This window comes from Aulonocara sp. 'chitande type north' Nkhata Bay, linkage group LG5, assembly GCF_057382095.1.
Source record: "Aulonocara sp. 'chitande type north' Nkhata Bay isolate Kocher_YH1m ecotype deep benthic linkage group LG5, A_spYH_male_GT1.1, whole genome shotgun sequence".
Classification (NCBI taxonomy): Eukaryota; Metazoa; Chordata; class Actinopteri; order Cichliformes; family Cichlidae; genus Aulonocara; species Aulonocara sp. 'chitande type north' Nkhata Bay.
In genome coordinates, this window is record NC_141348.1 from 2,157,596 (window position 1) to 2,174,552 (window position 16,957).

At 42.6% G+C, this 16,957-nt stretch overlaps 1 protein-coding gene across 1 annotated transcript; it reads right to left on the bottom strand.

Moving 5' to 3' along the window:
• Positions 1 to 328: 328 nt before the first annotated feature.
• LOC147329637 (uncharacterized) lies at positions 329 to 1,065 on the bottom strand. The gene has a single exon (XM_086290915.1). It carries the CDS (start codon positions 1,063 to 1,065, stop codon positions 370 to 372), a length of 696 nt encoding a protein of 231 aa, XP_086147041.1. The 3' UTR covers positions 329 to 369.
• Positions 1,066 to 16,957: the final 15,892 nt, after the last annotated feature.

Below are 16,957 nucleotides of genomic sequence, written 5' to 3' on the forward strand. Positions count from 1 at the left end.
TTTTGTGAAAATTTGCATATAAACTTCTACTATTAAAGTGGATTATAGATATTTTGCCGTCGACCTTGACAGTTTTGTTGAATTGTTCTTCAGTATGATAGTAGCAGGTATTTTTGATGTTAAAAAAGTTCAGTTCTGGATCAATGTCCTGCTCTGTGAAGTGTGTTTTGTATTCCGTGTTTACTGGTGAATTTATCTCCTGATTAGCAATCCTTTGTGGTAGCAATGTATAATTCCCAGATAATGAATTAATTGATTGTTTCATCCTTGAATACGTTACGCTTTAGCTTCCGTTGTTGTCTTCTATTGCCTGCTTTGATGACTGTAGATTGTTTGTCCCGCTCCTTGCCTTTGTAGTCAAGTGACCTGTTAATATTTTTCCAGATCCTGGATGCATTTGATGACCAGCACCTTGGCTTCCTCCGGTGTACCGTTGAGCTTTATAAATATTTTACAGTTTGCAGTCCAGGTGTTCTGAATTTTACCAAGTTTCTTTAGGTATCGTGCTTTCTTCGCTATGTCAGCATTGGATTTGGTTAGATGGTCATTCATGTAGACGTTCGATCCTTTTAGTTTCCTCCCCTGCTTCAGCAGTGCATTCTTGTGTTTCCTGTTTACAAATCTTATGATGATAGCTGGTTTATCACTAGCATTTCTCCTGGGCAAGGGGTGGCATGCCTCGATGTTATTACAGTCCAGGTCGATCCCTTTCGACTGCAAGAAACCAGCTACTTGTTGCTCCGCAGAGCTCCCATCCAGATCTCCTTGCTCCTCTTTACTGCCAGCAGTCACAGCCCGAGCATATGACCGGGGTTTTATGTACAGCCCTGTGATGATCACGTCGTTCATTCTGGTATATTGCTCCAGGTCCGCGACCCTGCTCTCCAGATAGACGATCCGTTTCTCCTTCTCTGCATTCTGGTTACGTAGCGACCTTATTTCCTCGACTAAGTCTAGGATATATTTCTGTTGTAGCTTGATAGCCGATGTTTCCTCAGTTAGAAAGTCCAATGACTTTTTGATGTCCTCAATTTCATCGGCGTTCGGTGTTCTCTTAGGCCCCATTGAGCTTGTTGTCTTGCTCGCTCTGTTCACCGTCTTGTCACTGTTGATTTACTTGTTGGTGCCTTGCTAGAGGATCCTGGGCCCAGTGGCTGCTGGAGGATCCTGGGCCTGGTGGAGCAGTAGGATCCTTGGCCTAGTGGCTGCTGGAGGATCCTGGGCCTGGTGGAGCAGTAGGATCCTGGGCCTAGTGGCTGCTGGAGGATCCTGGGCCTGGTGGGGCAGTAGGATCCTGGGCCTGGTGGCTGCTGGAGGATCCTGGGCCTGGTGGAGCAGTAGGATCCTGGGCCTGGTGGAGCAGTAGGATCCTGGGCCTAGTGGCTGCTGGAGGATCCTGGGCCTGGTGGAGCAGTAGGATCCTGGGCCTAGTGGCTGCTGTTGAGGCTTAGGGTCTGCCTGCTGGGCAGATGGCTTCTGTAGTCACTGACTACACTGTGTAGATTGTACTTACGCAGAAGTCAATATAATTGCAGTCTGCAAGCGATCTGCTGCGAATGAGACGTCAAACACACACTGTGGCATATATGTTCGCATGCCCTAAAGTGAGGCTGGCGAGATAAGAATCACACCATCCCATCTGCTGTACTCCCTGTCACCAGATCTTGTTTTTACATACAAACATAACACATAATTTCTCTGATAACGCTGCATTGGATGGGTTTATTAACGGTGGGCTGAAATTGTACTACAGTCTGCTGGTGAGGAACTTTTTTGAGTGTTGAATAAAATGTCCTCCACAATCTGTATATGAATTGTCATTAAAACCACAGAGATTATAAAGGAAAGAAAAGTGGGACAATGCCCATCAACATATAGTGTATATTTTCTGAAACATTACAAAGATGCAGGTAATTCTGGGTTCACCTGAATTACAGATTAGACTGGTGGACAAACAGAGATGTTGTGTACAACTGGTGACAGCATCAGTGACAACAAATTAATCAGCGAGGCTGGAAGCAGAATTAGGAGGCGTCAGAGTCAGCGAGGGTCAGTGATGCATTATCCACCTTCATGGATAATGCATCACCCTCAAAAGGATTCAAAATTTGGGCCACGAAGAACAGTTCAGGAAACCTATTTTGTTTCGTCTGTGAAACTGTATAAATGAAATGTAAATTATGTTAAAGGCAAACACATTTGTAAGCCATAAGAAACAGACATGCTTTGCATTATACCTTCAAACATCTGTATAGATTTGATACAATATTTATTAACTGAATTTGCTAACATGTCTTACATAGTGAGAGTGTTTCTCTTACTGATGATATTTCAATGATATGTATTTTTATGACTAAATAATGCTCTATCGAACACCTGGCAATAACAGCAGGTGTGGCAATTTTGTAATTTGTTGTTTAAATTTGATATTATTTCAGGCAGTATATTTTCTTAGCCTTTGTCATACTCATACTTAACCCTCTCAGGCTCAAATTAAGTTTTTGTTGCTAATGCACAAAATAATACCTGCAGTGGTACTTCTGAGTAAAAAAAACTCGTAAAATATGTATGTGGGGTGATCAGGTTGTTAGCTTTTAACTGTTGCAAATCTGCAACGCCTGCCTTGAGAGGGTTAACACAGCAATCTCAGAAACAGTACAGTAATTTTTGGTGTGGATCACAGGGTGAAGAGTGGGGGTCACCCAGAGTCAGAATGCAGTGAAATATCAGTGTCACCTCTTACAGTTTTCCTGTAATCTGAGCTCAAAGATGAGAAAATATATAGTACAGTACTGTAAATTGGGTAAATTTTACTGTTGATTTTCCGGAAAACCGTACAGTAATTTTTGCTGTGGATCACAGGGTGAAAAGTGGAGATGAACCAAAACTGGGAGTGGATTGTGAAGCACAATAGTGTCAGGACACAAAAGACTGCTTTTCTAAGCCAGTCGGCACCCGTACCGTAATATGCATAAGAATAGTGCAACAACATTTTAGGTGCGGCTGGCTTGACTGTGTCGTCGTAAGTGAGGGCTCACTTGACCGCGGTCAAATATGGTGCTGGAGAAACAAACTACAGAGAACTTCGTAAAGAGAGTATTGAGTGCTTTGGCGATGTAAATGGACTGGTTCTTATATAGTACTCAAAGCACTTTAAAGAACTTGCCTCATTCAGGTGTACGCAAGCACTTTTCTCTGTAAGCACTTTCTGTGTAATGTTCACACACATTCGGAGAGCAACTCTGCGTTGGTATCTTGCCCAGGGATATTTGGCATGCAGACGGGGATTGAAGCACCTTCCTCTACTACCTGAGCAAAGCCACCCCATGTTCGTCTGTGCACAGATTTCTTTCAATACAGTATTATCACAATTGTGCAAAAATACAGGCATGAAAGCTTAAAGTGCGCGATCACAATAAAGGTGACGTTCAGAGACTGACTGAGTGATCTGAGAACTCATCAGCGCTCATCACTGCCTTCACTTACTTGCTGCTATGGGTGCAGGAATAACACAGTTATGCAGTTACTTTCTCAGTCTGCTAGAGCCTCCACTTGAACGCAAGAACCTTCATTTATCTTATCAAACGGAATTCAAAATGTTTTTTACAAATTGAAGGATTAAGATATAAATCGCAGAAGCATCGATCCACACATTCAAAGAAGAACAACCCAACAAACTCTTCATAAAACTCCAAGAGATATGAAAATCTTTATTTCTGTCTATTCTGTGTTGTTAATAACATCACATCTTCACATAGTAGCAAAAACATATTAAACAAACATTAATCTCAACATGCATACTGTACTTCAAGTTTCTCTCATGGAAAGGCCAGTGTTACTTTTATAGTATCCTTTCCATAAATATCATAAATATCTTTACCCATGTAGTGGAATTATTTTATTTTTTCATTTTAGTTAACAAGTATAATGTGACCACATTCACTTTTTATCAGGACAAGCTACACCACCACGGTGGTTAGCATACAATAACACTGCCTTGTTCTCAAAGCTTCTTGCTAACTGTACTTTTTTCTGAGATGTTCTCTTTAAGTAAGGATACTGAAAGTGTAAGCAGTGTATACGGTCACATCACGTGCTTAAGGTTGTGTTAGCACTGATAATTCCTTCACAGTTCTTTAAAGATGCTGAAGTCATCATATCAGCTGTAAATGCAGTGCTGCTGCTGTCCTTACGCTATACTTTCAAGCATCACACTTTCTTACTGACCAGTTTATTTCCACTTTTTATGCTCTAGTATGGTGTGACTGAATGAAGTCAGCAAACCAAATTCTGTCCATCTGAGGATGAGAAGAAACTTGCATGAAATGGGAAGAATGAGATGAAGATGGCTCCTATGCTTTAGACGTGGCACTGTTTCTGCCATTGTAAGTACGCTAATGCTTGAAAGATCCATTAAAAGTCTGACACTTCACTCTTCAGCTGGAGCGTCCATCAAGTTTTACATTCCAGGTTTCCTCGTTGGGATTACGACTCAGACGATGATGTGAAAAATTAGTTATTACATTAAACCCATAAAATCAACACTGGCAAAAAAGCCGTGCACTTCACAGAGCAGCTTTCTATGGCCGAGCAGCTCCTGCAGGTGTAAGGTGTAGGTGTCACAGCACTCTGGTCCAAAGAGTTTATGTGCAGCATGCAGACAGAAAATGGCTTTACAGAATATGACTGAATGTTGAGGCACCAAAACACACTCAGTCTGCCCCTCAGTCTGATCAAGAAGAAAACCTGACTGAGCGCTTCATAACATCAGTATGATGATGTCCCAGAGGCCATGTTCAGGTTATTCTCCCGTCCACACTGAGCGGGCGGATCAGTGGAGTCTGCATTAGCTTTAACAGAAAGGTCTGATTTAAGCAGGTAAGCTGAATAGACAAGAAAAGCTAGAAAGCTTTATCAACTATAACCCCAGCGAGGACCTTGACAGGTGTCTTGTGTACAGGTGAAGGCTGGACAGTCAGCAGGATACCTTCCTAACATTTGTCATTCCCAGCATTGAACCGTTTCCTGGCACAGCCTCAGTGAAACAGAGCATCGTTTCCACCCCACAGTTACAGACAGGCTGTGCTTTTCTTTGGTAACACCGTCGAAAGAGAAGCCCCGTGTCCTCTCTCAGTAGCTGCTTTCGTGTCCTGTCAGGATGTACAGGCTGCTCAGTGCTGACGGGTCATCAGTCGGTGTGCTCTGAAGGAGGATGTCTCTGCACAGTGTCAGCAAATGAGAAGGAGATGAGTTGTAAAGGAGAACCAGAGAAAGGCAGTACTAACCTAAAGCCAGTGCCTCCACCTGCTTCTACTCCTCCCACCTCTAGTACTAACACTACTCTACTGATACTACAACCACTGTAGTTTGACTTTAATGCTACACACTGGTACAGTACTGGTACACTTACTGGAGTTTTACTCCTGTTCCTGCTCATCACCACGCCTACTACTTTTTTAAACTTTATGATAAGTGTGAACATTTACACACCAGCATACAAACAAGTTTAAAGTAGAAAAAAGGAAGCAAAGAGCTGAGAAATACATAAAACATAACACAGAAGAAAAAGAAACCTTTGCGAGGATTCCTTCTACACCCAGTTTGAGTAAAAACGAACTGAAACACAAGGAAAGAAGATAAGATCCACTAAATAAGGGTTGGCACAGTTGTATAATAATACTTAGTACTGGCAGCCAGCAGCGCTAAGCCTCAGCCTCCCAGTAGACACACCTATGGTACCGATTTAAAATCCTACATGTCTTTGTTCTCAGGTTATCACGTTCACAATCTTTGGTGTCCACGCTATTTGCCTGCCAGGCTGACAATGATTTAGATCAGCGGTCCCCAACCCCCGGGCCTCGGACCGGTACCGGTCCGTGAGTCGTTTGGTACAGCTAAAGTCGTTTGGTACAGGTAAAGGTTGGAGACCGCTGAACTGAACTGTTCAGGGTCTGAGTACAGGTTTCCTGGAACTGCAAAAGCATCTCATCTGGGGTGGGCCCAATAAGTAATCTCAGGGTCGGTAAAGATTTTCTTTATAAAAGTGGAGCAGAAGAGAGCAGCGGTGGGGTGGAGCGCGAGCTTTGAACTCATGCGCAAGAGAAACAGGTTTGTGATGAGAGAACACTGAATCCCCAATTTCCAAATTAAAAACAGATAAACCATATGATAACAGCAGGTCAAGAGTGACTGATGAACACTGAGAAAACCAATTTGAGCTTAAACAGAAACACATGAAAGGTAATCTTGTTTCTTACATTAATCACCAGAGGTTGTTGCATCAAAAGAGACGACGTCTGTCAAAGTCAGGGGTTAAAAGTGGGACGGTGTTTTTGTTTTGCTAACTCTCCACGACACTCTAAACTTCAGGCTGCTCACCTACAGTCAGCCTCCATTGCCCCTTGATGCCCACTCACACTAGTCAGCTTCTACGACAGTGGGTGGGGGTAACTGCAGAGCTACTCTAGTTTTGCATTTTCATTTTCTTCGTTTGTTTTTAATTTAGTTTAGTTTCACTTACATTCTATTGTGAGTTTATGTATTTCAGTTTAGTTTAGAGAGCAAGAGAGTAATAATAACTAACTGAGGAAATAAAAGTAAAACCCTTCAAAGTGCTGCAGAGAAAGAAAAGATTTCACTCTTGTCAGTCACCTTAAATGATAAAAACTGGACTTCACCACTGCTCTAACTTGGCTGTCCAATTTAAAATCACTGTCCAACTTAAAACCAAGGTCAGTAATAAAAGGTTTAAGATAAACTTCCAGGGGTCCCAAACCAACAGAGGAGGACTCACAAGGACCACTAGTTCAAAACGCCAACATCTCTGTTTTCTTATCATTAGAATTTAAGAAGTTTAACCCTTTAAAGCCGATCGGACCGGGCACGCTCTGTTTTGCGTAACTATTTTTAAATCCCGGTAGCACTGCAACCACGTAAGCTAGCGCAAAAATTTTTTTTGCATATGAAACCGGAGGAGTTGTACTTACATCTTATGCCATCAGCTTGTCCTAGGTCACGGTTTCCTTCCACATATAGCTTTGCAAAAACTGCATAAAAACCACTTGCAGCAACACAAACATAATATTCCAGAAACATGCTTTGCCGATCTGATCAGCTGTTCATAACACTTCCTATGTTGGAATAGACGTCAGCGCGAACTTTCACATGTCCGCCATACCTGCCCGAAACCGGAAGTGACGTCGTTTTCGCATAAATGTAGTGTTTTGTTTTTTTTACCATCAGGGCCTCATGAGCCTATAATTGTGTTTTTAAAAGTTATCTTTGACTTTATGACTTTCTGTGTCGTTTGTGGGATGCTTAGGACTCATATTGCACTGCTGGAAATAGTTTATTTTGATGCACATGCTGCTTTTTTGCAAATTTGCATTATGATATTTATTTTCGTTTTTCCTGCAGTATATAAAAATTGGTGTATTACAAAAATAAAACTATGAAGACACTCAAAATAAATTTCCTGTGGTGGGAAACTAGTTTGTGCAACTTTTTTGTATTTACAGTTTTGAGGGATAAGCCTCTTAAATTTCTCTAACTAGAAATATATGTTAAAAAAACAAAAACGATTTTAAATTTTTTTTGTAGATTATTGCACTTTTTTGCAATTTATGTAATTACTATGCACTTAATGCATACATATTATTAAAATCTGGGCTATAATGGTTGTATTGATGTAAAGCAACTTGAAATGCTCCCAAAAATGGCTCCACAGCATGTAAAAATATAATATAAGCTCTGGCGGACTTGGTTCTATGGTAGGTCTTAAAGGGTTAAAGCCAACCAAGCTTTAATGTTATTTAGACATGTCAAGAGAGGTTTTATGGAGATGCCATCCTTCTGCTTTAGTGGCAAATACATTTAACAGTCATCAGTGGAACAATGAAAAGAGATCCCATGCCTTTTAAGGGTGAAACCCAAAGGCAATATATACAGTAAAAAGAGCCCTAAACTTGACCCCTGTGGGACACCACATGACAGAGAAGCAGAAGATGATTTGGAACCGAGAAGCTGACAGAGAAAGTTCTGTTTGCCAAATAAGACTAAACCAATTAAGTTCAGGGCCACCAATAACCACTACATCCTTTAACCAAGATAATAGGATGTTGTCGTCTACTGTGTCAAAAGCAGCAGTCAGGTCAAGCAAGACCAGAACAGCGTGGGTACCAGAATAAAGACCTTTAAGAATGCAGATTCTGTGCTATAAAGGGTTTTAAATCCTGATTGAAAAACCTCAAGGATGCCATTACATCTATAAAATATTTCAGTTGACACAAAACATTTTTCTCTAACACTTGGAAAGAAAATGCAGCTTGGAAATCGGTCTATAATTAGCTAAAACTGTGTGATCAAGGCCAGGTTTCTTAAGCAGTGGCTGCCCTACTGCATGTTTGAAAATTGCAGGAACCACACCAGAGGACAGACTGCTGTTAATAATGTCAAGGACAGACTGCCCTATACTAGGAAAGATTTCTTTTAAAAATCGTGGAGGGAAAGGATCCTGGAGGAACCTGCGGGGTTAATATGACACCCCCCAGGGCAGCTGTGGCTACAACCGTAGCTTGCCTCCACCAGTGTGTGAATGCGAGAGTGAATGAATAGTGGCATTGTAAAGTGCTTTGGGTGCCTTGAAAAGCGCTATATAAATCCAATCCATTATTATTATTAAAATCAGCAGTGCAAGGGACAGAGACAGAGGGGTCAGAGTCAGGAGCTGTGATAAGAGGCCTGGTGGTGCCGACCTTTTCAATAAAAGATGATCATCATGTCTGGCGATTATACCTCAACAGAGACTTTGTTTGGCGAATGACACAGGTCAGAAATAATAGAAACAAACTTCAGAGTGACAGACGAGCAACCACGCACACCAGCGCCATCTTGTTACCAGTCAGGTGTGAAGAACAGTTGGACCAAAGGTTCATTCAAGACTTTTTATGTGAAGGGAAGGAGTTTAAACTGGATTCTGGATTTATCAGAAAATCAGTTCAGTTCGGTCTGTTTCAGGATGGCTGAGTGGTCTAAGGTGCTGTGTTTAGTGCTCACTCTCCCCTGGAGGTGTGGGTTTGAAGCCCACTTTTAGCAGTTTCTGCTTCATTGTCTTTCTCGGTGTTCACATCTCCTCATTCCTGAAATGGTCTGCTCACATTCACGTCCAGTCCAAAAAGGCTAGGCAAGCGCCTGTACTGTCTCCGACAACTCAGGAAATTAGCAGGTTTTTCCAGTGGTCCTCAGAACTTTCTATTCAGGCGCTGTGGAGAGCATCCTCACACAGAACATCACTTCCTGGTGTGTCCAGGACACTAACTGTGTCCAGGATTGAAAAGCAGAGTGATCCGTGCGTCAGAACGCGTTACAAATGCAAATACAGTATGATCCACAAATAAAACTTCCCTACAGGACATTTACACCAGGAGATGTTGGTCCAGAGCATCTCAGATATTAAAGGACTGGTCCCATCCCAGTAACAAAATGCTTCGACTTCTGCAATCAGGCAGAAGGTTCCACACCATCGGGGCCAAAACAGAGACTCAAGGAGGAGCTTCTCTCCTCAGGCCATACGAGTCCTAAATCAGAACATGCCCCCACTCCCCTCATAGCATCAATAAGTGACTGAAACAGGACCTTATATCAATCTGTTCACACTTCTCTGGTCACTCAGTTGAATTACTCTGTTTATATTACTCTGGTCACTTGTTTACTTGCACTGCTCTGTCCATATGTTGCTGTGCTAATATGGCACAAGACACGTTAACACTCCATTTGCACAATGTACATTTTCAGATTTTTGATTTAAAATTTCCAGACTTTTACAATTTATTTACTTATTGTATATAATGTCTTTTTTTGTACAGTCAAAAGAGCAGTTCACTGTTTTTTTTGTAATTTAATGACTATGCATGTGACAAATAAAAAATCTCGAGTCTTGAACGTTATGCTCTCTCTTTCTAGGCCCTGCCAGTACTCTCGCTCCAGCATTTTGGATCAGCTGAAGGCTTTTGAGGGAGTTTTTATGACATCTGAAAATAGCAAATTGCAGTTGCCCAGGACTTGCATGAACAGTTCAACAGCAAAGCCCCAAATACCAAACAGGCTCATCAGGGATTTGAACCCAGGACCATTTACACCCAAAGTGAAAAGGGAAAAGCTTCCTTAGGCATTTTCCAGGTCACAGCAGAGGTGTGCTTGCAGGCCGAGGAGGAGTGAGGTGCTGAGGCTGCTCCTGCTGCTCTCCAGCGAAGCTCAGGTGGCGGTAGGTTTGTAGCATAAACCTATTCGCTGGAACGTTAAGGACAATCTGCCACGCAGCAAAAAGCAAGACTCAAGGCACCAAAGTTCTCTGGTTTACTCATGCATGAGGGAGACCTGGCTGGAGCCAAGTGTCGTTCCACCACTTGACCTCTGTCAGACTCTCAGCCAGGCTCCCCATCGCACTCCTTTTATTGTGGTTACATGAATATGCATAGGGTCATTAACATATAGCATCTTACATAGGTATACATGTAAACAAAGAATACTGTGTGTGTGTGTGTGTGTGTGTGTGTGTGTGTGTGTGTGTGTGTGTGTGTGTGTGTGTGTGTGTGTGTGTGTGTGTTACTGCTGATCAAAGGGTCATATAACATGAAGGCAAACATCCTTGGTCAGGAAGAGGGTAGACCCCCCCCGGTGAGGAAGTCCAGCAGTTCATCTAAACAGAAAAGCACTTCGACTAGAACAGACGTAGCTACGTTAATCCTACCATAAAACAATTAAGACAAGATGCGACCTCTTCCCATGCTCCCAGGATGTAGGTGTGCATTCTAGTGTGGAATACACACCAAGCCTCTGTAGCCTGTTAAAGATCACACAACCTATCACTACACAATTGATTATACACCTCTAAGCATATATGGTTAAATGTTTCCTAATACAAATGACAATAATAAAATCTAAACCCAACATCACCACCCTGTATTGTCATTTTTTAAGGCTATACAGCGTATATATATCTTCAGCTCTACACCACTTGTCAACATTTTCAGTGCAGGCGTCATTTCATACACACATATTAGCCTTAGCATCCATGTCACTCTGCTGCAACAGTATGAAATTGGTAAAGATGTTAGCAACACATGTGGTGTACCCTCCTCCTCTGTAGGCAACAATGTAGAGGGATTCAAAGTTGTACACCGCTTAATAGTTATGTGTGGCTGGGAGAGCAACAGTGACATTAAAGACAAGTGTCTGGCAGGTGACAAAAATGTCATTTTAGTCTGCAGCAATAAACCATCAACCTCATGTGGAACTAGCAGGGTCAAAGGGTGAAACAAAACAATTTCACCAGAACACTTTACGGCTTCAGCGGCTGCACACACAGATCGCACACAGTGAGGTAAGGCACAAGCCACTGGATCCAGCCTCTTAGAATAATAAGCTACTGGCTTCATGCCACCTCCACATTGTTGTGCTAACATGGAGGTCATAAAATGTCCTTTACAGTCAATAGTTTGAACAAAAGGCTTGTTATAGTCTGGAAGCCCTAAAACCGATGCTCCTGTCAGCATCTGTTTCAGCATGCACAGAGCTTGCTCCCCCTCAGGGGTCCAACTTAAACTTTCTGACATAGCCAAAGGTTTACTGTACATCATATCTAATAATGGCTGCGCAATTTCAGAGTAATGGGGCATCCACGATCGACAGAAATTTAGCAACCCTAGGAATTGCATCATGTGTTTCTTTGTCACTGGCCTAGGTGCTGCCAAGATAGCTGTTTTCCTCTCTGGATGTATGCTTTTCCCTGCTGCACTAAGCAGATGTCCTAAAAATTTCACTTCTGTCTTAACCCACTGTAGTTTGGAAGGTGAGGCCTTGTTACCTGTCTCAGCTAAGTGAGTCAGCAATGCCAATAATATGTCTTTACAGTTCTTCTCTGAATTGGATGCAATTAAAATGTCATCGACATATACCAACATCTGTGAATGTGATGGAATCACAAAATCAGACAGACAATTTGTAATATTCTGTGTGAAAATTGTAGGACTGTCACAAAAACCTTGCGGCAATCTGGTGTATGTGTATTTTTTGCCTTGATACGTGAAACCAAACCAGCCTTGTGAATTCTCATGCACTGGTATGGAAAAGAAAGCATTACTTAAATCTACCACAGTGAAGTGTGTCTTGTCTGGCTTAAGCTGATTTAACAAGGTGTGGGGGTCGGGGACGCATGGAGCTATACTCTCCACTGCCTGATTTACAGCTCTTAAATCTTGAATCATGCGCCACAACTGTGAATCAGCCTTTCTAACTGGGAAGATGGGTGTGTTACATACTGCTTGTGGAGCTTCAACTAGTATCCCTGCTTTAATCATATCCTCTATAACTGGTTTAATGCCTTCCACTGCATCAGGCTTCAAGGGATATTGTTTCACTCTTGGCCTAAAAAACGTTTTGGGCTTTATTACTACTGGACTCACTGTTGTTATTAACCCCACATCAGTCCTCCCAGTAGACCAGAGCTTCTCTGGGACCTGTTTAAGCTCCGGGTGATCTTTGACATCTACAACATATCATTCTGCTGTGTCATTCTCACTCCCCTTTAAATGTGTTTGTGGTGAGGTATGTGTCACCCATCCCAGCTTTTTACGAAAGATGCTGTGCTGCACGTCTGTCTCCCAACCCCCTCCAGCTTGCTGCCACATTCCAAGACTCTCCCCCTGTCTCACCAAAGATGCTAAGTCTGTCCACTCAGCTGTGCCACTCTTTGTCAGTGAAATATGTGGTGTTTGCCCTGTAAAGAGTTGTTGTGCAGCTTCAGAAAGGATCACACTACATCCAGCCATAGTTTCACCATCAGTATATATTGCTTTTATGGTGATTCTCTGTGGCCCTAATTTCAGCACTTTATCTGTGTAGGCCTCATCAGGCCCAGGCATGGTCTTAAATCTCAGTGTGACATGCAAATCTTCTGGTGGCTGTATGTCATGGCTAGTTGTCAACATTTCCTCAGCTGCAGCTAACAGTTTACAGTTTATTTGATCAGGTCTGGAGGCCGACAGGTCAAGTGTCCAGTAATAATGCACATCCCCACTGTCCTGATGAACCATTGTCTCAGCAGTTTCACCTTTTCCTGCAGCTATCATCCCAATGGATGTTGGAATTATTGCAATTCCAAGTTTCATCATCATATCTCTTCCCAAGAGGTTCACCGGACAGGTTGGGCACATTACAACTGAACCCTGAGCTGCCTCTCCTGTGGTAGGATCTCTAATCCACACTGGTTTAGAGATTCTATGCCGATTTAACTGACCATTTGCAGACTTCACATAAATTGTGCCATTTGAAGGATCAACTCCTGACACATGATCTTTTAAAACAGTTTTATCTACACCTGAATCACACAGAAATTGAACAGTTTTGCCTTGCACAGTTAACGTGCGAACTGGTTTTACTTCTTTCCCTGACAGATTTAACAATACTTGAGTCAAATCTAAAGTCTGAAACACAGGCTGTTGTAAATTCTGGCAAAGTAAGGGATCATTTGTACATGTATATGTATTAGCAGTGTCAACAGGTGCTAGTCATTTATTATAATAAGGGTTTCTTGGATCAGGGCGTTTATACTCTTCAGGCATGCGATCGGGACACTCCCTTGCGTGATGGCCCATTTCCCCACATGCATAGCACTTATCATCTCTTTTACCACGGTTATCCTGGGGTCGCCATGGGCCTCTACCTCTCCTACTCCTGCCTTCTTTTTTGCCCTCTTCCAGCCTGTCCCTGACACAAAATTTCATCTACTAAAAAGGCAGCGGCCTCAGAGCTTTGTTGCTTCTTTTTTTTTATTTTTAATAACTTCCTGTGCATGGCGGGCCCAGTTCATGCATTCAACGGACCCGTCAGTGTTCTGATTGACATTTTGTTTTCTGATAAGAGCAGCAATGCATGGATGGAAGCCATTCATCAGAGCATGTTTTAACTGCTGCTGATATGGGCTGGCCTTCTCTGCACTCTCTTCAAGGCCGCTATGTTCTTTGAAAACTTCCTCTAATCTTGCCCTGAACTCATGAACATCCTCTCCTTCTTTCTGCATGCATTGGGCGATTTTGTTGTAATCTACAGAAGCTTTAAAAGTATTTCTAAGACGCTCATAAACCCCATCAACTTGGCCTCCCTAAATTTGCATGTCCATAGGGTAGGACGGTATTACCATCCCTCCCTGTGTAGGTGCCTCGCACCCGAGCCCAGTTATATGTGAGACACTTCCTAAAAGTGGCTTCTGTTTCCTGACCGTTTAAGCGGTAGGAGGAGCAGAGTTGCTTGTGTCGGGCGATAAATTCATCAACATTAGTCAACGGGTTTCCTAAACCTTTACATGCCTCTGCACATTCAGATTCAGTCCATGGCCTGTAAACACAAATAACACGGCTTTGGTCACTTTCAACACCAAAATGGGGATTCGCGACCTCCACCATGGGAAAGGTATCATGGAAAGGGTAGGCAGGCATACCAGCTGCACTCGTCTCATCCCTTTTAGTTTTGGATCTAGTGTTATAAGGGCTTAAATATTGTGCTGCGGCATCCCCAAACTCCTGTCGTACTCTATCCTCCTCCTCTCTCTCTCTCTTCTCCTGCTCCTGCTTTTCCTCCTCCTCTCTGGCCTCTCTCTCTCTCTCTAATGCTGCCCTACGCTGTTGGTCCCTTAACGTCAGCACCACTGAAGTAGACCGCACCGTCTCATCTTCAGGTTTCACAGCTAATGCCTGCAAAGCTGCTCTCTTCGCATTCACTGCCTCCTGTCTTTTCTGCGCCTGCTCTAACCACAGTTTAGCGGACGCCAGTTGTAACTCTCTCTCCTGTTTCAATTTCCCTTTTGCACAAGCTGCCTTTACTGTCAACTGGACTACTAACATTTGACATTGTCTGTCAATAGGAAATTGTACTTAGTAGTCAGTATAATCTTTTAATTATATAAGTTTGTATATGGTAGAATACTGCATGTAATCATTAGTGTTTAGTTGGTGGCATATTGAAAGAATGTCTCATCCTAGGAGGTCTGTAACATTCTAGGGTGTTCACCCCCACATCCTAGGAGCATGAGAGAGGTCGTATCTTCTCTTTGTTGATATATGGTATAGCAAACACACGTATATCTCTTTAAGTATAAGAGCCTTTTGTTTAGATGGACCCGCTAGACTCCTGGCACCAGCTTTGGGGAGTCTTCACAGGGTCACATCTTGACCTCACACACACACATACACACACACACACACACGTACACCTCCACATTGCAATGTAAAGAACAAACGCTCACTGAAGTATAAATAAAGACCGGGGCAGTTTCTCAGCGCGAGTCTCAGTTCTGGAGACTGCCCTTGCTAGCAAGAAGTTCTGTGTGTTTCTCTTCTCTGAGTCTTTACTGAAGAAGTGTTTTAGAATATATTTCTTAACATTATTCTACAACCAATTTACCTTCAAAATCATATTTCTTGCGCCAATGTCCTAAATACTTTGCGCTACCGGGAGCGAATTTTATCATAAACTTCTCGTCACCCTCCGACACACTCTTGGTTGCTTGGGAACCCATAATAACAACAACAGCTGGCGTCACAGACCACGTGTTCTGCTCCGCACCCACTCACACAAACACGCTCACACAACAACAACAACAACACAAAATAGGCCTATTGTCCAGCACAAATGGACTCCACGGAACTTCTCAACACCCCACTGAGCGGTGGAGAACTCACTACAGTACCCCACAAAGCGGTCTGTATTTCACCCCACTAAGACGGTGAACCAAAATAAAGTTCGAACTGCGCAACTCTGCGACTTAATGCTTCTGTACTAAAACCCCACTGAGCGGCTTTGTACATCGCCCCACTAAGACGGCGAATTTTAGCCCCACTGAGCGGCCACGGACAACGCCCCACTGAGCGGCGAAGACGTACGATTATAGAAGTAAACTTTTTTTTTTTTTTAAACTTACTTGGAGTTGCTTATTGCGTGTAGCATCAGTCCCGAATCCTGTCAATCGCCATCCATCGAGGAGAAAAAACACAGACGGCTAATCCACCGGCCTGATGACGAATTCTCACGCCTCAGGACTTTGCTGCAGGACCTCTATAAGTCCTGGCTGACGTCAGTCTGTCAGCGTGTCTCTTTTCCCCTCGGTGAATGTCGACTCCAGGGATCCGGCTCTCGAAGGACCAATTAATGATAGGTTTGTAGCATAAACCTATTCGCTGGAACGTTAAGGACAACTTGCTACACAGCAAAAAGCAAGACACAAGGCACCAAAGTTCTTCGTGTTACTCATGCATGAGGGAGACCTGCCTGGAGCCAAGTGTCGTTCCACCACTTGACCTCTGTCAGACTCTCAAGGGAATTATTTCTATAGGAGACTGCATTTAATAGCAGTCTGTCCTGCCACAAAATGCACCGCTAAAAATACAGTTTCTGCTTGTCCCAGAATTTATTAAATTTGAGAGTGAAGTTGTAGGACTGATGCTGGTTAGTGGTGTAGGTTTCATGGATGTGACACCTGAACTTGTGTAAAATGACCACCAGAGCATATTCCGGGATTTCTGGTTAGTTCACTGGAGTTAAGCAGAGGTGTCTTAAAAGTACCACCTTATAAAAAATAAAATGAAGTTCCAGTATAAAAAAGAATAAGAAGAGAAAAAGCTACACCCTGCTAAATGCAGTAACTTTTAAACATTACTCTAAATGTAACATATAGAAAGGAAATCAGTCTAAGTATACTTTACCTAGTAAGTATACTACAAATGCTTCTTGGGACTACATTGGCCCCCGTTTTAGTAGATAGAAGTATACTTGAAATTAACTTTTAGATGTACTTTTTGTTCACTATAACTGTACTAGCATAATGTCCTTTCCAGTCTATAAGAGTATACTTAAAATATACTCTACTCTAACACAATACTAAACTTACAAGTATACTATTGATTTA